The following is a 21,385-nucleotide window of genomic DNA, read 5'->3' on the forward strand; positions in this document are numbered from 1 at the left end:
CGGCTGCTGTTTGAAAAAGTGAACCCGTCGTTCTTCTGTGTTCTGGGGCGGGTTACAGCGGCGCTTACCGCCAACCAGCGGAGAGAAAGGGAAGCGTAGCAACTTCGTAGGTACGTTTTTGTTTATTCGTGATCACGATTTTCTAATTCGTTCTCTCGTTTTCTTTTAATCGTTGTGATGTTTCATTTTTAACTGAACGCACGTTGTTTATTTTTTTGATTCGTGAGCAAAATCAATGTAGTAGATACAGGTCGTGTTATTTGTCCTGTGCAGAAACAGCCAACAGCTCCCTGAGACCGTCTGACGGGTTTTGATGATGATGAAAGATGACCACGGTTAAAAGAAGACGAGAGAACGAATTAGAAAATCGTGATCATGAATAAAAAAGTACCCACGAAGTAAAGAAAACGTGCACATGATTAAAAGAAAACAAGAGAGCGATTTAAGAAATCGTGACCACGAATAAAAGAAAACGTTAATACAAACTGCAAAACGTTCACCCGTTTTTTTTTTTACCTCCGTCCCCTCCGGGGCTCCGTATCGCACCCTCAGCTCTGGATATGATGTTACACAGTGGTCCAGAGGCTTAGTAGCTATCGTACGTTGCGTTTTATTACATGGGGGGTGCGGAAGGCAGGGCATAACCTTTTTAGAAACCCTTAAACACAAATGGCTCCTTATTCCCTACATAGTGCACTATGTGAGTCATGAAATTTGGACTAATACACAAAAGTAGTGCACTATTCATTTAGGACTTGCTCACGGGCGCCCTCTGGCGTTCTGCTGTGTTTCTGATAGAACACGAGAAATAGGAAGTGGCCAGGCTCTTTAAACCGCTGCTCTAACAGCTTTTCTTACCCAGCGAGTGGTCCCACTGAGCATGCGCATTTCATTACTACAGCATAGTAACTTCTTTTTCATGTTAATTCAAACTTACTTCAAGTCAATCATACAGTCTAATCTTAATATTGCCACTTACTCCCTGAACTGATCAGCTGATTTATGCTATCAAAATCTCCTAATTATTCCTTTATGCTGGTAAAACTTTCTGATAAATGGGTTTGGTTAGAAAACTACCCTACCTGTAGTTGTAATGTTGGTAGCATTTTCTGATACAGTGATTTAAGCTTTCAAAACATCCTTCCCTGTTTTAAGTAAGGAGTTACCCATACTTTGTGCTATGGTAGGCCGTTTTGACCAGGTTGCACAATTTGTCAGAACATCGGCTCAAGGTTACGAGGTCATTAATAAGCTCAAATATGACTGTTTCTGCATGTGCACTAACACTGCTGCGCAAAGAATTGACATCAAAACAACCCTACAAACCAGCAAGTTTAGTCAAATATGGTGGTTAAGAAGTTTTGGCAGTAGCTGGTGGTTGTATAATAGGGTTGAAGTTTAATAGTAGACTTACTTTCATGTGATGCTATTTCCGTGCACATTTTTGTTTACCACAGGGAATGTCAGGCAAATTACAATTTTTTCTCATAATGAAAATCTGCTTAGAGCCGTAGTTGACACACGACTTCTATTCGATCTGAATAATCTTTTAGTTTTATATATGTGTTACAATACAGAATCCATTCTGTAATGTTGATGACAGCGTCTGTACTGCTTTATAGTTGGTCACACCTCTGACGTTTGAGCATTTTATGTCAGATGACCAGTGCATCAAAAACAGAACAATAACTCACAACTTCATAAACTTCACTGCCTCTGCTGATAGATGCTGGATGTATTAAGAAGTTCCACTGCAGTTCTGGGAGTTACTCAGGGCTTACATAATCTTTTGACCTGCTACTTTTGTACTATTCAACTATTGAAGTTGTTTTTTCAAATTTTGAAAGATTTTTTAACTTTTACTTGAGTCATTATTTCACTGAAGTAACAATACTTTTACCGGAGTATGGATTAAGGCTACTCTGTCCATCCTGGTCATGACGTACCAATACCCAGCATAGTTCTGTATGTTCTCTGCTCTTATGAGGGCTAGAAAAAGTACAGAAAACTGGACTGAAAGGGGAATGGCACCAATTTTTAAAAAAATCTGCACAACTAAATGATTAAGATGTAAACAAAGTCATTCAGAGTGGTTTGTGGAGTGTTTAATAATTCTAAAACTGCCTTACAGGAAGATATTGCATAAAGTGATTATGAATTTGTTGAAAGACATTGTTTTATGATAGTTTTGTGATAAGCTTTTGGCTTGAATATACGTTTTAAAATGCATTCATGGTGGAGGGGTACATGCAGGACGTTCTAAGGCAAAATAGTCCCACATAAAACAGAAAAATGTCTGCATTGCAATATGCAGACATTTTGAAAAATTGGTAAAAATATGGGTAGTGTGTCAAAATCATACATTTAAACATACTCAAGTATCTAAAAGTAAAAAGTAAACATTTTAACAGATTAGATTAACAAATTAAACAGTTTTTGTTTATGGTGCGTGGTGTGTGTTTCAATAGAGTGATGAGGTCATTAAAAGGTGGCACTGCTGCTCACAGAAAGGAGAAGAAATCAAAATGTGTGGAAACTCATTCGCATTCACAGTCAGAAAGAGCTGTTTCTATATACGGTGTTTAGGTATATTTCTATACAGAGTTAATATAAATAACTAATACAAAATACATCTAGAATACATTTAAATACATCTTGGTAAGGCACATGTGGAAAAATGTTTCTCGCTGTTACTGGTAGTTTTCTTCAAGTGCATTTCATGGAAAACTCACTTATCATTTAATTGAAATTTGCAAAATTCTCAACATGTCTTCTCTCCCACCACCTGGTTTAGTCCTTTGCTGCTCCCCCAGTTTCCCCCACGAACAGCAGTACAGTACAGCACTAACGCTAAATTTGTCACTCACAACCATGTCCACTACTGAGGAGATTATTCATTTGATCATCCCTTGAAAAAGCTCAGTAACTTTGTAATTAATAAACTTCAATTCATCAGTCTACCCAGGCTTTTGCAGAGCTCAGTGACACTGAGATTAATAACTGATCATCTCATTGATTTATCAGTCTACTCAGGCTTTAGCAGAGCTCAGTGACACTGAGATTAATAACTGATCATCTCATTGATTTATCAGTCTACTCAGGCTTTAGCAGACCTTAGTAACACTGAGATTAATAACTGATCGTCACATTGATTTATCAGTCCACTCAGGCTTTAGTAGGGACTTTAGTATTTGTAAAGAGGCTGATATTTGAGGTCATCTTTGGAATTCACCTAACAAGCATATTTGCTATATGCCATGCACTGATTCTAAAATAGTTCATAAACAAGCAATGATGGTGTTTCTTCTGAATAGTCTATGTTTTTTTGTTTTTTAGTGACTAAGTATTGTAAAAGCATCTCCTAAAAATGTAAAAAGAAACTGTATTCTGAATACTGCCTTTACAAAAATGTAACTTGGACTGAGTACTGATACCTATATTCAGTTCATTACCTGTATCCCAACCCTGTTTATACATAATTATATACAGTGCTGAATATAAGTATACAGTCCTGTGCAAAAGTCCGAGACCAAGTTGTTCAATTTTAGGAGATATTTCTGAGCAAATTAGAAAAGATAATCCACTTGCATAAGGAAAGGTTGTAGTGTTACGTACTCTGTGAAGTAACCGCTGAAATTTTGACAGGATTTTATATGAAAAGCTTACTAAAAAATAAAGATGAGACAGTTATTCAAAATATGTAATATACTGTCTGAATCAGTAAGTGGTTAAAGAGTTAATGTGAAGTAAAGAAAAGGGCATAGGCTATAAAGCATGATTATTTGTTGTCATATTTCTATTAAGTATTTCAAAACAATCACAACAGTATTGGCTATATATTCTCATTTTGCAGTGTAGGTGATAATTAAGAGGTGGTAGCTCTGTAGAAAGCCAGTCAAGTGAGAAGATTTTTGCCATTTCACAAAAACAAAGAACTTATCGATCCTTGAGTTCTTCTGAGTTTCATAAAAATAACTAAACTCAAGCAAGGAGATACAAAGAAAGAAGCTGAAGGAGACTAACAGAGCTGAAGAAGCAGGTCCAAATTTATACCAAATTTATAGAAATGTTATTCCCTATAGGGACTAACAAAAAATCTTTGAGATAATATAATTTTTGTTCTGCCAAATGTCACTATGACAAATGTCACCTATGTAAGCACAGCTACAGAACAGAATCCCATCTATCTGGTCACACAAACTGAGACTGTCCTGATCTATAATCTAGTATTTGAATAAGGATCTGCAGCTTATCTAAGAGAGTGGAGATAGTCTTGCTTGACTTTAATACCTTTGTTTGATCTGTGATTTGTGTAGGTGGATATTTAAATTGTAGCAGATCTGTACCGAATACACGATGAGGAAACAGATCTTCTCTCTGCCAACTTGACCATTTTTTTTTTTAATTTTCATCCTATTGCTTCTCTAAAGGTTCATAATGAAGAGACATTTTGGGGCCATTAGAAACACTGTGGATGAGCATGGGCCCAAGACCCACTTAGTAAAGCCTTAGCCCCCTCTAGGGATGCCCCTGCACCCCAGAGTCCAGACCTCAACATCACTTAAGGAAACGCAACCAACTTCTAAGACTGAACTTTGGAGGTGTGGAAAAACATTCCTGCAGATTTCGTTGAAAAACTGAAAGCGAGTCTCCTGAAAAGAATGGAATCTGTCATAAAGGCAAAGAGAAAAATGAAAATGATATACTGACAAATGTAATTCTATTATTTTAGTTGTCTGAGGCTTTTTTGTGAAATATATATTTTACACTTTTTTCCTGAGAAACTTTTTTGGCCTTTTTGACCAGAAATGAACTTAATGTAAAGTTGCTTCTGACTTTTGCACCTTACTGTGTTTATATACTGGTACAGTATAGAGGTATTTTATACAGAGGTACTATATATATATATATACATATATGGTGCTGTATATGGTTCTACATAGAGTCTTTTTGAAAAGGGTTCTATATAGCACCAAAAAGGTTCTTCTATTGGTATGATGTCAAGCTGGTAACAATAGAAGAACATAGAAGAACCTTTTTGGTGCTATATAGAACCCTTTTCAAAAAGACTCTATGTAGAACCATCTACTTCACCATTCTCCATTAGTCTAAAGAACCATTTCATGATGCAAAGAACTCTTTAATCATGCAAAGGGTTCTTTGAGTGTTCATGTTTCTATACAGAACCATTTTCTTTACTAAAGAACCCTTATAGAGCTGTCTTTTTTAAGAGTGTAGACTACAGAAACAGCTGGAGTCTTCCTATAAGACTGTTATGAAATATCCCTGTTAAAGTCTGGAGACGAAATGGTGCCTTGATTTTGTAACATGGAAATAAGACCCTGTGCTCTTCGCTTTAAGTGTGTTCTTGCCCAAAAAAGAAAACGAAAATCCACTTTCACTTGGAAAACAGTTGCAAATCTGTGCCTTGCTGTTTTGAATGCAATCAACAAGGTAGGAGATGTTGTCTGTACTTTGACTTGCATGGGGGCATTTTCCAGAGAAGCAGCTGTCCGGTTTTGCAGTTTGATGATTCACACAGTCAAATTAATAATTTGGAGGAAAAAAAAAACTGTTCTCTGTTTTTAAATAGGCTAATTAGTATGTTAGTATATAGTTATAAGGCTATTATTTTTTAGTTGTTTATTTCAGTGCAATTTAATTTGAAAGGGTTAATCTGTTAGTGTTATAAGGGATATTTCATTTTATTTCATTTTATTTTATTTTGTAGAACAGCAAAGATTCAAATATATTTGCTATAAAATGCCCCGATTAAAACGGAACCTAAAGACATTCCAGGTTGATAAGAATTTTCATCCCAGGCGGCAGGTGCTTTCCCCCCTCCACCCACATTCATAAAACCCCGCCTCCTACGCTGCGATTGGCTTAGAGATCCGTCAGACTGTTTGTGAGTGTCATACATTATCCAATCGCAGAGCAGGGCCGCTTGTGAGCGTGAGCTCCAAGCCTAGGGGGCGTGGCTTTCCGGAAAACGGGTGGGTGTCAGGGATGGGCACGAGACGATTCTTAAGCGCGGGAGTTGCAGGGATAGTCGCTGTGGTCTTCGTGTTCTGTAAAAGCGGGACGAGAAAGAAAACCGAGCAAAAACAGTTCGGAAGGAGCACTTAGGATGTTAGAAAAGACGAATTTTCTCTCAGTTAGGACAGTTACTCGTCATTTACACTGAAAAAAGTAAGTTCATGACAGGCCGGACCCCCCTGTGAGGAGCTTATAGCTACATGACTTCGTAGCTCGGTGAGGGAAACGACGGTTGGCCAACGCACTTTTAAAGTAGAGTCCGAGTGACTGTTTTTAACGAAGACTGGTACCAGGGTTCAAAACACTGGGCGACCATGGCTGGGTGCTGTATGTCGGCTGAGGAGAAAGAGTGTCAGAGGATTAATCAAGAGATAGACAAGCAGCTTCGACGAGACAAGAAAGACTCTCGGAGAGAGCTGAAGTTGCTTCTGTTAGGTGAGTAAAGGCGCTTCAGTTTCAGTACCACGGTTTGACTGGCTTAGCTAGTCATGTCACCATAACGAAAAACTATCCTTTGGCGATGTTCTGTGAAGGAGTGGTTCACTGAAAAGTCTAATTGATATACATATTTGTTGTCTGAAGTTTGCTTCTTTAGTTTTGCCCTGGCTAATATAAGCTAGCTAAGAAGTTGTGGAAGTCTGTCACTCAAAGTCTTTGCCACATTAGGGTTAACGTAAGGTGTAAATTTGATATTTTGGTGAACCCTTCCTTTAAGTGGACGTTACCATTAGAAATTAGCTGTAGTACAGGGGCTGTTCTGTCCCTGTCAAACCAGTAGTTCAAGGGACATCCTTTTTTCTTTCCATTTAAACCCATTATAATGAAAAGGCTAAACGTGGATTATTGTAGTAAAACAGTAACATAGGAACACCAAACCACCACTGGTCATAAGCTCTCTCTGCTGCTGAAAGGATGAACCTGTGATCCAAAAAAGAAAGCAGTGATTTTATGGATTATAAATGTACAGTGAGATTCTTACTAGTTACTGTTGCTTCTTTTCAGATCACAAGTTCATCCTTTCAGCAACAGAGAGCTTATGATCTGTAGTGAGAGAGAGAGGTTTGGTGTTCCTAGGTTGTTGTTTTAGCACATTAAGCCATGTTAAGCTTTTTTCTCACAAGTGTTTTAGTCCCCAGTTCAACTAGTAAGTTAGCTGAACTAGGAAAAAGCACATTGGTTTGACTGGAATGAGAAGCTAGTAGGTTTTTGTTTTATTTGGTTTCACAAAAAACTCATAATAATGATAGATGAGATTTAGGTAAAGTAGTCGAAGAGGCAATACCTGGGTGGAGTGTGCGTGTGGCTTATGGCGACCATAACACCGTTTGGTGAACTCTAGTTTCTGGCAGCACAGTCACCATGACTGCTCTGTCTATGCAAATGCATGCAAAGCTGAGGTTCATGCCATGAATGTGCCCTAAGCAAACTTTCCTCAATAGCAAACATCCTTCCAGCACAGGCGTACAGCTGCGGCACCTGTCTGCCTACCTGCCTGTCTCTTTCTCCCTGTCGTAGGAGGTAAAAAGGTCAGTTTAGCTCACGTATGTGAATCCAATTCGCGCCACTATTGTCTGCCGTTAATCTCCTGTCCCCTTTTCCCTCTGACCTGTGGTAGAGTGAGGAAGTGCTTCAGCTATATGAGGATGATGCAAATGGCTGTGCAGTTGGCCCCCACACACACCAGCACGGCGATGCGTAAGTCCGATCAGAGTCCCCCATGGATTCATTATCCCACTGACTGACCACATTAGCTTTTCTCGAGGGACTCGGCCCAACGGAAAGGTCGAACTTCAGCGTGGAAACAATAGCACAGGTTGCAGGTTATAAGGAGAATTATCTAACAATGTGACAGAAGAAGCTACATAAAAACAAACAGCACAGATAACGGGTTATATGCTAAAACTCTTGGAAAAGGTACTTTAATTCAAAAAAATCTATACATTTATTTGAGGATTAGTCCTAAAGTCAAACCTAAGAAAATGATGTCCTCAAGCCTGAATAAACTGTTTATTGGCCTTGTGTAATTTTTCTGATGAATGCGAAATCATTTTGTTGTCCATCAGTGTAATAAAGGCATAATAAAGATATACAGCCAGGGAACAGTAGTACTGTATTGTATGTTACCATTTTCAAATGAACAGTTTATAAACAAGCAACATGAATGAGTTGCTAGATCAAGTTAATGGCTCTTTATCAAGAGAACACAAGTGGTCACTGAAATCAGTGATAAGCCTTGTCATTAGCAGGCTGACCACTGGTGACAGTTTTCCCAAATACACCATAAAAAGTGAGCTTATTAGAAAGGTGCACAGTTAAGGTGGATGGATGGATGGATAGATGGATGGGTGGATGATGACTGAATAAACAAACAAACAAATCTTCAACAGAACATGTTTTTTCTAGTTCCATAAAGGAAAAACGTCCAGTTCTAACATCATTGTCAGGAATGGCTGCAACTTGTAGTTCATCTTTGTTGTTTTTTATTTATTCTGAGTTAATTCTAGGCCAACTGAAACCTAGACAATATATTAAATCATATTAAACTTCAAGATTAGTTGGGTCTGTTAATAGTGTTCTAAGTATGTAGAGGAACATGAGCGCACAGCCTGGAAGATGCTCAGTGACCTGAAGGAAAGGTACCTGATATTGGCAACAACTTGCAGTATAAACGGACGTTTTTGAAATGTATGGGATGACTATAGTCCTCATACCCTTCCTTATAGGATAAAGCATTGAAATCACACTTTCAGAGTACAGTCATGAAAATGCCCTTTGTTTAAACAGGAAATACTTACCCCTCAAACAGGAAATGAGATAGGCCTCAGCATCTACCAACATCTATGTTGCCCCTATGTGCAGTAGAGCAGTGGTCAAGCAGGGTTTTTTTTTGTCTGGAACAGATCAACTAGATTAGGGCCTCACTTTCTGGAAGTCGTCGTTAATTAATCAGTCATTCAACTGCTTTTCTCTGAGCGCTCATGAACGTAATGCACATTACAAGAGTGTATCTTGAGAGTTTGTTCCTGACACTACAAAGCATTCCAGAAGAATTCTTGCCTGACTTCGGCAGCCAAATGGATTCAAATCTGGTCATTTTCATTTGTGCGAAGCATCGCAGTGTCACTTGGAAATTCACTGTGCGAATGCTAATTCATGCAAAGAAGCAGCGCAAGGATGAAGGCCACCTAAAGAGATTTCAATGTCAAATCACATAGATTTGTATCGTTCAGTGGGAGTCAACACACTGCAATAGCCTTGCAGTTATTAGAAATGTGTAGAATCATTTTTATAAATAAAAAAAATAGGCCACACAAACACACATGCTAATGTATTAAAATGTATACCGCTGCTGTCGGAAGAAAACCTCGTATCTTCATTTTTGATGTTTTTCAGGTTTTGTCATAATCTGAAAGTGCCTGTTGTCCTTTACTTTGTGTGTACATTTCTTGATGAATGGAGCAAAAGAAATGATCCAAAATTACTTGGGAAAAAAGTCTGGTTCCATTGACTTACATTAGAAGTAAAGTATGTTTTTTCCTTCTCCTGTAAAGTTGTCATTTTGGAGATACAAGATAGAGATACATATCGACAGCAGTGATATGTTAATTAAATTATCTACAGTTAATCATGGTTTACGCCATAATTGCGATATTGTAATAAAAAAAAGTGCATGATTAAGCAATACAGGTACATACGTATAGTGTTCTGAATGTCATTTATGCATGGTGTTCATTCATTTTAGGATTTCAATATTGGAAAAACACTTGTATCTCTTTATAGAACAGCGCAGTATTCTTCATTCATTTTTGTTATCCTGTTTTTTCTTTCTATATGAGCATGATGTCTTTGGTTTCCCATAAGTGTTTTTGGGCTGGGTGGTAGACTAGCTAGCACACTGAGTGTGAAAGGATAGCATTGTGACGTTTACCATGAGCTGTGAAGGCGCTCAGTTGAATAAAACACCTATACAAGCATCAAATAAAGTGAAAAAAATCATTGTAATGGAACAATGTAGTGGGAACCTGCGAAACTAAAACTACTAACTTGTGTGACAAAAATGCAGTGATGTTATTTCAAAGTGTCCATGATAACAAAATCTTGTGTGTTGAATATCGCAGTGTATCTTCTTAACTCAAGATCATAAGACTTTGCATGGAACGTTACCTTGTTTTCCGTATGGCTTGTCTGGTTGTCTGTGTTTCACTTGTAAAATTACTTCCAGTAAAGCACCCACACATGTATAAATGCACACACATAAATTTACAGGCACATCCACAGGCACATCTACACACTAACCAACACAATTTGTTTAACAAATAGTACAGGCTATCAGTCTGCATGCAGGATGTTATACTTTGCCACTACTATTTTGGAGCAACTATTGTGTTTTCTTCTATATCGATCACTGGGTGTTGTAGTAAACTGTGTCATCTTTGTTTTGTTAATCTTTTTGCTATTTCTTTTGACATTTGACGTTGATGAGACTTACATAAGGTGTGTAAGGTGTGGTTATTAGTATGCATGCTGCTAGTGTGTGCTTTGGATAGAAGATTCAGAGTTATATCAGTTTAGATATTTTTTATGTGTGATAAATCTGAGAGAAAGAGAGAGAGAGAGCTGGGGTTTTCACTTTCCCCACAGCTAATACAGTACCACATGAGATCGATCCGTTTTGCAGATGGAGTGTAACCAAGACAAACATGCATGCAGCACTGTTCAAAAGTCAGTGGCCACCCTTCGTTTCTTTAACTTCTAGTCAAAATGGCCATTAAGTACAAGTTGCTAATTTTTCAAGAGATAACCATGCAACTGTGCGAGACCTGGTAGACCACCAAAACTGTCACCATCAGATAAACAGCACTTTCATATTTGAGAAGAAAGCTCCACTCTTGCTTCAGATCTAAAAAAATCTACAGGTGGTTCTGTCCATCCTTCCACTGTGAGAACTTTTAAAATAAAGTGAAGACACCTCTCACAACAAAGGCGAAGAGTAAACACATGAAATACTGAAAAGTGTGATATTATATTTAGTTGTTGAGGTGTCCATGTAATTTTGCTGGCCTAGAAGAGGCATTTTCACTGACTGACTGGGCCACTTGTTGAAACGTGACGGTGCAAAGAGTGTAGATTTTAGTCTAGCTAACATTAGCTAGCAAGCAGTGTGTCAGAAACAGCTGCAAAGACGCGAGGTAGGTTAGCTAAAGTTGTGCTGTTTTTTGTGTGTGTGTGTGTGTGCTTGAAATATGTGTGTCAGTCTGCAGAAACCAGTCAGAAGATACTAACTAATGTTTTGCAGAAAAGCCAAAAGTGTCAGAGGAATCTTTTTTGATTTTAACATGTTTTTAACATTTTTTTTAAGATATAGGCAAAGTGAAATGCTGGTTAGCAGGCTAGCCTATGAGCATCTGTGTTGCTATCGCTTTTCTTACACCATCATTTCACTGGGAAAAAAGGGATAAAAGTGCATCATGTTACCATTCAGATAAGTCTTTCTTCAAGTCTAGCTGGCTAAAAGTGAGGAAAAGGCCCAATCCCATTTCTTCTTTTTACCCCTACCCCTTGTTTTCGAGTGTTACCCTAACCCCTCGGAACTGAGTTACAAGGGGTAGTGGTTGAAATCTTGCCCTACGAAATGGGACAACCCTCAAATTAAAATAAATAAATAAATAAATAAATCTTGCTTCATTAACAGGCTATTATCAGTGCTCTGTGGGCTCTGTGTGTGTTTAGTGTGTGTGCAGCTGATTGGCCTCACAGCACGGTAGAAAAAGAGAACAGCGCGAGTACTGTCAGATTGTTGAGTGATCCTATTCATGTTAACATGGAGTAACTGATCAGTGATTGTTTTATAACCAGTCCAGAACCAAAAGTGAAAGTGAGAGTGTAATGAGAGAAAGCGCCTGCAAAGAAAGCTTAAAGTATAATATTGTTATTTATTGTAACTTTTAAAATGATATATTCATTTAATATGCATATCACTGCTGTCAGAAACAAAAGTATCTCTATTTTTGACGTTTTCCAGTTTTAGATATAATTTCAAAATGCCTGTTTTCCTTTACATTGTGTGTAAATTTCCTGATGAATGGACCAAAAGAAACGGCCCAAAATGGCTTGAATTACATTAAAAGTAAAGTAGTTTTTTCCTTCTTCTGTAAAGTTCCCATTTTAGAGATACAAGGTTTTCTTCCAACAACAGCGATATGTAAAGGTTTAATTTATTTGGGACAATGTTTGCAGGTCTTAAAAAGAGTTATAAATACAGTAACAGATTGTTATCACTTAAATTGTGTCCTGTGGGTTAAATAAAACCTGTATGTAATGCAGTGGAATCTTAAAATGTGATTTTGTCAGTTTGGGCTCTTCAGAGGTGATAGACTTTCTAATGTCATAACTCGGTCTGTGACTAAGAGATCTCAGAAATTCAGAAAGTAACATACTTGTAAGAGTTAACTTTTTAATAAACATGCATACCGCCACACATAGTTATTGCAGTAACTTAATTGAAAGGCTGCGGGGATATATTGTGGCATGAATGTGTTTACATAGCTACTGGCCATATTTATCTGTTATATAGATTACGTGTATTCTGCGCTTAGCTAGCCACATTTCAATCTAGCAGGCAGGAACAGTTGCAGAGATAAGAGGAGAACTTTTAATTAGAAAGATAAATGATATGTTTTGGATCCTACATGAATGACTGCCTCCTTGTTATTGAAATGCCAGTTGCTTGTGTGACAAATGCTACGCAGCCAATTGTGGTCTTGCAAAAACTAGGCTTAGTTTATGTTTTCTGCTTTTCTTCCTGATGCTAAAACATAAATATTTTTATTTAATCGTTTTTGACTGGAAATTAAATTAACAAAGTGTGGTCTCTGACTTCTGTAGAATACTATATGTCTGACTCCATATAGGTGAATATAAAGAGATTTTCATTAGAATGAAAAGATATCACTTATTGATTACCAGTATTGTGTCCCATTCGATCAGACTACAGTTTGAAAGCTGTAAATACTACCGTTGGTACCAATCTAGTACTGGTATTAGGGCTGGGCGATAAAACGATAACGATAATTATCACGATATAACTTTTCCTCGATAGAGCGATACGACATGTTCGATAAATGTTCGATATAATACACCATTCTCACACTCCCACGTTCAGCGAAAGCCTTGGAGGCGTTTTCTACTGCAAGGAAGGCGACACTACTACATGATTAGAGAGGGAGGGGGCCACGAGTAAGATGAGTCTTTAGCAACGGCTGAAACGCGGAGTTACACATCCCCTGTTTGAGTGGAGCGACCGGCAATCTGCTCTCCTGTCACCGAGTGTGAGTGATGAGGTCAGTGGTGTAACTGTACTGTCCTACAGCGAACTCACCTCTTTCTGTACATCCTAACCAGCTTTAGCAGCGTTAAATCACAATCACAATCCTCACAACTACAGAGCTGTTGCAGCGCTCGGACAGTCATAATTTAGTATGAGTGCATTCCCAAGCAACGAAAGTGAAAGAAAGAAGTGGGTTCATGTAAATTACAGCTCCGATTTAACGAAAGTAAACTGAGGAAGCTGTGAGGCATTGAAGAGCAGGAGATCGCTATCTTTCCAGGCTAGCTGTTTTTAGCAGCTGGCCAACTTGAAGCAGCGCTCTGTCACTCCAAAACACGGAGAATTGATGATACTGTAGATCAAACACGACACAAAAGCACCGCTTTCAGTTTAAACGTACCTAAAAGGAGGACTCTGTTTGTCTGGTGTTGATATTTTGCGGTTCACCCCTTAAACTACTACAATTGAATATCCAGTCGTCGCTAGCTGGTGTCTGAATACTGTGATGTCATTTGTAGCGGGGTAGCTGAGCGCTCATCACCAGCTAAAAATAATCTGTTTTCTTTCTTAAATTATGACTATTACAAAATAGCCATGCTTTTCCAGCTGATAAAAACAGCTCACCAGACACTTTCTCCCACTCTCCCATGACAGATCTGTGAAATGTTCCACTGTTTGAGTGTTTGTCTGATATGAATTTTGTTTATCGTGATAACATTTTTGGCCATATCGCCCAGCTCTAACTAGTATTGGTATCAGATCAACACCAACAGGATAAAAATAGTGTTGGTTTGAGCAGTTTGAATACAGCAATTTTAGATGACCATCGTACAATGAAAATTTTAAAGGACATTAGTTTTGAAACCAATTATACAATGGAAAAAAAACGAATACTCAAGCTTTCTGTTTAAGAAAATAAAAAATAAATAAATAAATAAATAAATAAACAGCACCATCACTAGAAGAAACCTTCCCAAGTTGTCCTTCTGGCTGACTGCCGTTCCGTGGCTGCAGTAGCTGTAAACGATTCCATGGTCACAGCCAGGGCTGAGACAGATGTCCTACCAAGCCTTCTATTTAAACAAGACATCAGTAAAGCACATCCCCCTCTCCGCTTCCTCCTCTTCTTCTTCTCTCTCCCTCTCTCTTTGACTAAACCTCTTCGTTTCTTTCTAACAACTTTCATTTCTTCTTTGGCTTTATTATCACAGGCTGCATCCTTGGTTTTCTGTTAATAAAAGTGAGTAATTTACATTAACTATCAGTTAAATCCCACTTTGTCTCTATTTTTGTGTGCTGATGTGGCTCCTGCTGTTGCTGAGGTTATAAAATGTTTTCTTATCACAAATGTTGTTTTAGCAATACTCAATAACTGTTACGAGCTGTCAGTAGAAACGTCTGTATTAACTATATGCAGTTTGTTGTTTATTTAATCAGCTCTAGCCAACACTGGAGCCTAGAACTGAAAGTCCACTCAGCTTAACAATCATTTTAGTCATGTCACTGTGCTAGCCAAACTGCTGAAGAGAAACACTGTTTGTTCTTCTCCAAGGAAAAATATATACACAAGGGAAGTGGGCTAGATACAAGCAGCCACTTTCATATGTCCTGTTCATTCAAAGCCTTCAAAGAAATGTAGCGCTAGTAGTTGGTTACTGTACCAGGGTATGTAAATGTTTGCTCTTTTTTTTAATCAGACAGATAAGCAAGAAATGCTTCATGTCATGATTTGAGCTCTTAAATGTTACATTCCTTTGAAAGTATTTAAGGACACAGAAGACAAAGCACTCATCTGAGACTTTACCTCCTTCTCTCCCTTTCTCAGGCACGGGGGAGAGTGGGAAGAGCACCTTTATCAAACAGATGCGCATCATTCATGGCTCTGGCTACACTGAAGAGGACAAAAAAAGCTTCACGAAGCTGGTGTTCCAGAACATTGTTACCGCCATGCAGTCCATGATCAGAGCTATGGAGATGCTGAAGATATCGTTCTCTAATTCCGAGAATCAGGTACCAGACACACATTCAGTTGTTAAAAGCAGCACTGGTGCTCATCATTTTTCATATACACCGTAAAATAGATATGGGACAGTAAGAAAATCTCCTGTACTCTGTTCTCAGTGACAAAAATTGTGCAGGTTTTATGGTATTATTCTGGTATTGTTACAATATTTTGAAAATGTTTGAAAATACTAATACAGTTCCTTTCAACATAGGAATATCGAACCACTCTTACTCCGTTATAATACCAAAATTATTGAGAACAATTTAAATGAATATGAAATTATTACAAACATTACTAATGTGTACTGTTCGGTGCACCATCAAATCTGGTAACTGCCCCATCCTTACAATGAAACTAACAAAGAATCATTATTATTTGGGAATGTAACCATATCCTCCCTTCCTTATTTGCAGTGTACTCCAGTCTTTAACCATACAACGTCTTTACTGCACTGAAACATAGCTGAACACCGATTCCTTGTCTGATTACTGATGTGTATGTGTCTTTGTAGGTTTATGCTAATTTGTTGAACGAGTTGGAGGTTGATAAGGTGATGGAGTTGGACAAAAGCTATGTGGAGGCCATCCGCAGTCTGTGGAGCGACCAAGGAATTCAGGAATGTTACGACCGTCGCCGAGAATATCAACTATCTGACTCTGCCAAATAGTCAGTCCAGTCATGTATTAGTAAATATTATACAGTTCTGTCATTACTGTGGGTCTGTTATCTTGATGGAGACAACGCAATGTGAATTTCAATATCGGCACTGTTCTTATTATGCCATTCTTTAAAAAAAAGAACAATACATATTATCAACGACTCATGTGTTTCTTCGTGTTCCTCATGTCATGTGCCATAGTTACCTGAGTGACCTGGAGCGGATTGCAAATCCAGGGTATGTACCCACTGAACAGGACATCCTGAGGGTACGAGTCCCCACCACAGGCATCATTGAATACCCGTTCGACCTGGAAAATGTTATTTTCAGGTGGGAGCCTGCTCTTCTCTGGCCTTCAACATAGGCCCAAATAGCAGATGGTGTTATAATATCATGTAGCTGTCTTTAAAGCTTTTGTTCAACAATAGTGAAGCGCAGAACAAACAATGAAAGTGAATGTACCAAGGTGGTCTATGTAGAAGCAATTAACTAAATCCATACTTAACGAACAACAAAAGGGATTCTTCTAATTTGAGTCACCTTTTCATGCAATTAGGATGGTTGATGTTGGAGGTCAGAGGTCAGAGCGCAGGAAGTGGATCCACTGCTTTGAGAACGTGACTTCCATCATCTTCTTGGTGGCACTGAGCGAGTACGACCAAGTCCTTGCAGAGTGTGACAATGAGGTCAGTTCCTCATGAAAACAACCCATCTGTCCACTATCAGCTCTACACTCAACTGTTAATAACTAATGTAAAACGAATTAGTTAAACTAATTAGTGGTGTCTGGGCTCATATGTGTTCTTGTATTTACTGGTTTCCAGAACCGTATGGAGGAGAGTAAAGCTCTTTTTAAGACCATCATCACGTATCCATGGTTCCAGCAGTCCTCGGTCATTCTCTTCCTGAATAAGACAGATATTCTGGCGGAGAAGATCACCTATTCCCACCTTGCCAACTACTTTCCAGAGTTTACAGGTAATCAGTGATTTACTTACTGATTGTGGGGGTTTCGAATGATTGCAGCAGTAGTAACGCTGGTACTGACAGTCATAATGAAGACAGATTAGAGACTAAGCATGCTGATGTCACTAGTGTTGGGCTCTCAAGACAAATTCACACTATGGTTCTGTGGAAAACATTTGCTCATTATTAACTCTCTCATGTGAAGATAGTAGGTTGTCAGTGGATTGTATAACATTTTAATGAAAATTAGATATGTATTTACTTTATTAGTTTATGATGGCTTTGTAATTGTATATTAGACACATTGTAACAGTCTTGAATCATAAACATATTTTAAGAACCACAGTTTCATGGAATTCTTTTCAGCAGCACTGTAGATAAGCCTGCCTTTTATACCCATGCTCACTGCCACTGCACTACTGACATCTAAATCAAGATAAGTGATTTCTGTAGGAGAATGTTTTGATTGGTAGGCTCAGGGGAACCAAGGGAGGAACTCAGAATGGTGAAAACTTGCATCATTTTAAAATAAATGCATTTATATTTAATATATTTATCAACGCCATTTTTTAAGCTTATTTTACTACATTTTGGTCTGTTTTTGATCTGTACCTAGGTCCTCAGCATGATGCCAAAGCAGCACAGGAATTTATTTTGAAGATGTACCAGGAGCAGAACCCAGACCGAGAGAAGACCATCTACTCCCACTTCACCTGCGCTACCGACACAGAGAACATCCGCTTCGTCTTTGCTGCAGTGAAGGACACCATCCTCAGACACAATTTGAAAGAGTTCAATCTAGTCTAAACCAGGTTTGAACCTCCACTCTGGAACTCTGTTTTAATCCCTTCCTCTGACCGTGCAGAGCTATTACATTTTCTTTCATTCTCTCTGTGGTTGGCTAAAATCTTCAGAAGCATGTATGGGAGGGATTCCAGGGCTGAATCTGGACTTGGCCAGCAAGAGAGGCCTGATAAAGATCTGTTTGAGTTCACATTTCACTGTGGCCTTATTCTGAGTGTGAACAAGCATTCTCTTTATGGGTCCTTGTTTGATCCCATAACAGACTAGATAATTCAGAAATACTTATTATTTGTTTTCTCTGAACGTAGTGGTGATTAGGAAAAGCAGGGGGCATGATATGTTCAGAAATGTATTCCCTGTCCCTCACAAATGGTACTTGTGAAGAATTGCTAAGGTGGTTGATCAAACCTGAAAAAAAAGTCAACCTTGGCACTTTTTGACTGACTGATGGGCAAAAATCAGGGCAAAGTTTACATTTATAATAATCTGAATGTACAAATGAACTTTAGTTACAAAATGCTCTTGATGTGCCTTAACTAAGTTGCACTGAACTGAATTGCAAGCAGCCATATATATATATATATATTTAGTCTAAATGATAATGTAGGTTTCTTGAAATTAGTACTGGAAGGTTTTGAATGTTTTCAGCTTTATAATGGAGCCAAAGTTAATCTAGGTAGGGAAGTTAAAATGCCTATAAACTATACACAGGAGGGAAAAAAATAAAACTCTAAAAAAAGGTTGTGTTGTTGAAGTTTTTTGTTTTGTTGAAAATGAACCAAAATGGGTCTTTTTGGAAATATAAAACCATATTTATGTCCTACGTTTAAGAAAATAGTAATTGCTTTTTGGTGTATAAAATTATGTATCGTTAATGTAATGTGTGATTATATTTGCTTACACAAACTAAGCAGATTTAAAATTCCTTCTCTGTATTTAAACTGAATGATATATGTAGATTCAATAAATAATACCTAGTGATCTTAAACTTTACTGTTAACTACAGTGAAGACCATTACTGTACTAACCAAACAACATTCATCAAAATACATTTATTCAGTATGCATACTCAGTTAAAAATTACAGGATAACATTGAAATCATATCCAGTGGTTTTGTTTTGCCTTATTACCAGTGCAATAACTGACAAATATTTCAGAAAACAATTCATTAGCTCCACTGAAAGGATAATTATTATTGCATATTTGTCATCCCTTATGTATCATTTGTTAAAGGTACAGTATATCAGTACAAGCTGCATAGAAAGGCTGAGAATAAATCAACAGTAAGTACCAAAGCCACTAAATATTTACAGTACAATACTGTTGAGAAGCTGTAAACAGTGTCATTTATACACACAATGGCCAACAGAAATGTTTTCATGCAAAAGCAACAAGTACAAAAATATTCATGTAATGTCCCCTGTAGAGCACATCAAACCGAGCTGTTTTCAGACATTCTTGGTCAAGTTAAACTTCTTACTTATGTTCCCCGTTAATACATACATACATACATACATACATACATTGGTCTTTATCTTCTCCACATATAAAATCTGAATGGCTTTGTGTGGGGATGCCTTGAAAGGAGCAGTAAGTAGTGTTTTGTTGATGAATACATTGATGAAATTGTATGATGAATAAATATTACTTGGCTGTAGTACGGATGGAATGTTATATGGAGTTCAGATGTTAAGGCTCACAACAATTACTGAGCTGGGGAAACGCTTCTCTGTTCACCTGCAATCACGTAACTCCATGTAACCAGCGACTAACCAATATGTGCTTAACACTTAAAATGTAAAATTTGTTGTTCCTTTACAGTACTTCCTAACCATTCCACTAAATAATGAACATTCCTTCTTGTTCTCCATTCCGACTGTCCCTTCACAAACTAAAATGTAAGCTTTGCTTAAATAAAATGGGAGTTTTGGTATATTTGAATGCAAACAAGGTATTCGACCCAGTGACTGCGCTGCCAAAGTGACTAAAAAGAAGAAATGTAAACAATTAAGTGTACACACACATGCATACCTCTAACAGTCACTATAACGTATGGTACGAATACAGTTTTTTGAGTGACCAACGCACAGTCTGTTTAGTGTTGTTTTGCATATAAGTAAAGGCACACACTAAGGGGAGGAGAGGTGGTCTGTGTGTATTTGTGATCTCAGGTTCTCTTAAGGCTACCGTCCATGCTGGGGCTATTTTGGCAAACTTTCTCTCGCATCTTGAAGCTTGGCTAGGACCCACTGTGGAAAACAATAAAACGTCAGTATGGATAAACAGTCTCACGAAGCTCAAGACAGCCTCTCAAATCATTGTCCAGCCAGATATTTGCACTGTCCCACTCCAAATCACTTTCCTTTTACATACTGGATATAACTAAATGACACTGTGTTGCATTAAACTGAAGTACCTCTGATGCCAGAAGTTATACGAAAGCAATTGGTGCCAAAAGTGTTTATTTACTGTTTACTGTTTGAGCAAAGTGGAACTGTTCTCATACCTTTGCTATTTCTGGAGTCTTAAAGTTGATGATCTTTCCAAACTCTTTGGCATGAAACACAGACTTAACTCTTTCCTGTGAGAGAAAGTAATTGAAAGTCATTCATTTGAGAAAAATCAGTCACTGATTCAATTTCAAACCATAATTGGAACTGGGAACTGTAATTGAGCTGAACTGAAAATGAGCTGCATTGCATGTTTACTTTTATACTGCATATAAAGCATAATTTTGGGTCAGTTTTCTATGCATTTGTATGATTAAGGATAGAAAATTAAATAATTCTGCTATTTCAATTTATTGACTTTGCGAAGGGCAGTGCATGTATTCATGTACCTTTGCCTCAATACGCAGTCGTCTTTCCTCTACAATCATAGGATCTTTGGTGAACTCGTCGAACAGATACTGCCACTCGCAGGTCAACTGACCAAAAGTGCCCTTAGTAACAAAAAATATCCCCCTGCAGATACAGGAGAGTGATGACTTACATTTGGAATTACAAAAGACAGAGCTGAACTGATTAGCTTTATTTACATTTTTAGCGACAGCACAGCTGCGTACCTTTTCGTGATCATCAGGAAATCGGACTCGTTCACCTTGGCATGAGCGAAGTATCTGTACTTTGCAAATCGTCCATTTTCAATTTTCTGAAATATAAAACACAGAGTTAAACATTAATAAAACATAAAAGTGACCTGACATGTCCAGTACAGAAACAAAACCCACTTCCCTACTAGATTTTGAAACTGATTTTATAATAGTACCTATTTGAAACTGTGTGGCTCAACAAGATGTTGATGTGATGATGGTGATGATGAAGGTGGTGGTGTAGGGGGGATAGCCAGAGGGAAACTGAAAACAGTTTGATGACGTAGCACAAACCGTAAAAGCAACCCAAAATAAAAAAAATTCCCGCAGTAGTTGCAAGTGAAGGTAAGGTAACTTACTAAATACGCACTCAGTTCTGTTGCTACTTTTACAATGCAACAAAATAAAAGAATTAGGAGGGTCAGAAAATCCATTATTGAGTTCGCTACCATACAGTTTTGTCTCATTTTGATACAGCAAAAATAAGAACTGGC

At 37.9% G+C, this 21,385-nt stretch overlaps 2 protein-coding genes across 6 annotated transcripts in view; one reads left to right on the forward strand and one right to left on the reverse strand.

The window, feature by feature from the left end:
• The first annotated feature begins 6,018 nt into the window (after positions 1-6,018).
• gna14a (guanine nucleotide binding protein (G protein), alpha 14a) lies at positions 6,019-17,820 on the forward strand. The gene is made up of 7 exons (XM_036578554.1): positions 6,019-6,474; positions 15,192-15,376; positions 15,883-16,037; positions 16,231-16,359; positions 16,586-16,715; positions 16,854-17,007; positions 17,612-17,820. Exons 1-7 carry the CDS (start codon positions 6,354-6,356, stop codon positions 17,800-17,802), a joined length of 1,065 nt encoding a protein of 354 aa, XP_036434447.1. The 5' UTR covers positions 6,019-6,353; the 3' UTR covers positions 17,803-17,820.
• Positions 17,821-18,832: 1,012 nt separating this feature from the next.
• The window catches only part of vps13a (vacuolar protein sorting 13 homolog A), a 55,745-nt gene continuing 53,192 nt past the window's right edge, over positions 18,833-21,385 (reverse strand). For 3 of the 5 annotated variants that reach the window (XM_036578552.1, XM_036578551.1, XM_036578553.1), the window contains 4 exons: positions 20,865-20,950; positions 20,640-20,763; positions 20,307-20,381; positions 18,833-20,049 (listed from right to left, as the gene is read on the reverse strand). In XM_036578552.1, coding sequence (XP_036434445.1) covers positions 20,002-20,049; positions 20,307-20,381; positions 20,640-20,763; positions 20,865-20,950 — 333 coding nt within the window. In that variant the 3' untranslated portion in view covers positions 18,833-20,001. The remainder of the gene's footprint in view (positions 20,050-20,306; positions 20,382-20,639; positions 20,764-20,864; positions 20,951-21,385) is intronic. The other 2 variants (XM_036578549.1, XM_036578550.1) reach the window with 1 other exon arrangement.

Source organism: Colossoma macropomum, unplaced genomic scaffold (genome assembly GCF_904425465.1).
Source record: "Colossoma macropomum unplaced genomic scaffold, Colossoma_macropomum, whole genome shotgun sequence".
Taxonomy (NCBI): Eukaryota; Metazoa; Chordata; class Actinopteri; order Characiformes; family Serrasalmidae; genus Colossoma; species Colossoma macropomum.

Coding starts and splice junctions, on each gene's coding strand:
- gna14a (XM_036578554.1), top strand. CDS start 6,354: ATGGCTGGGTGCTGTATGTCGGCTGAGGAGAAAGAGTGTCAGAGGATT. Junction 6,475..15,191: donor GCTGAAGTTGCTTCTGTTAG/GTGAGTAAAGGC, acceptor TCCCTTTCTCAG/GCACGGGGGAGAGTGGGAAG. Junction 16,038..16,230: donor CTATCTGACTCTGCCAAATA/GTCAGTCCAGTC, acceptor CATGTGCCATAG/TTACCTGAGTGACCTGGAGC.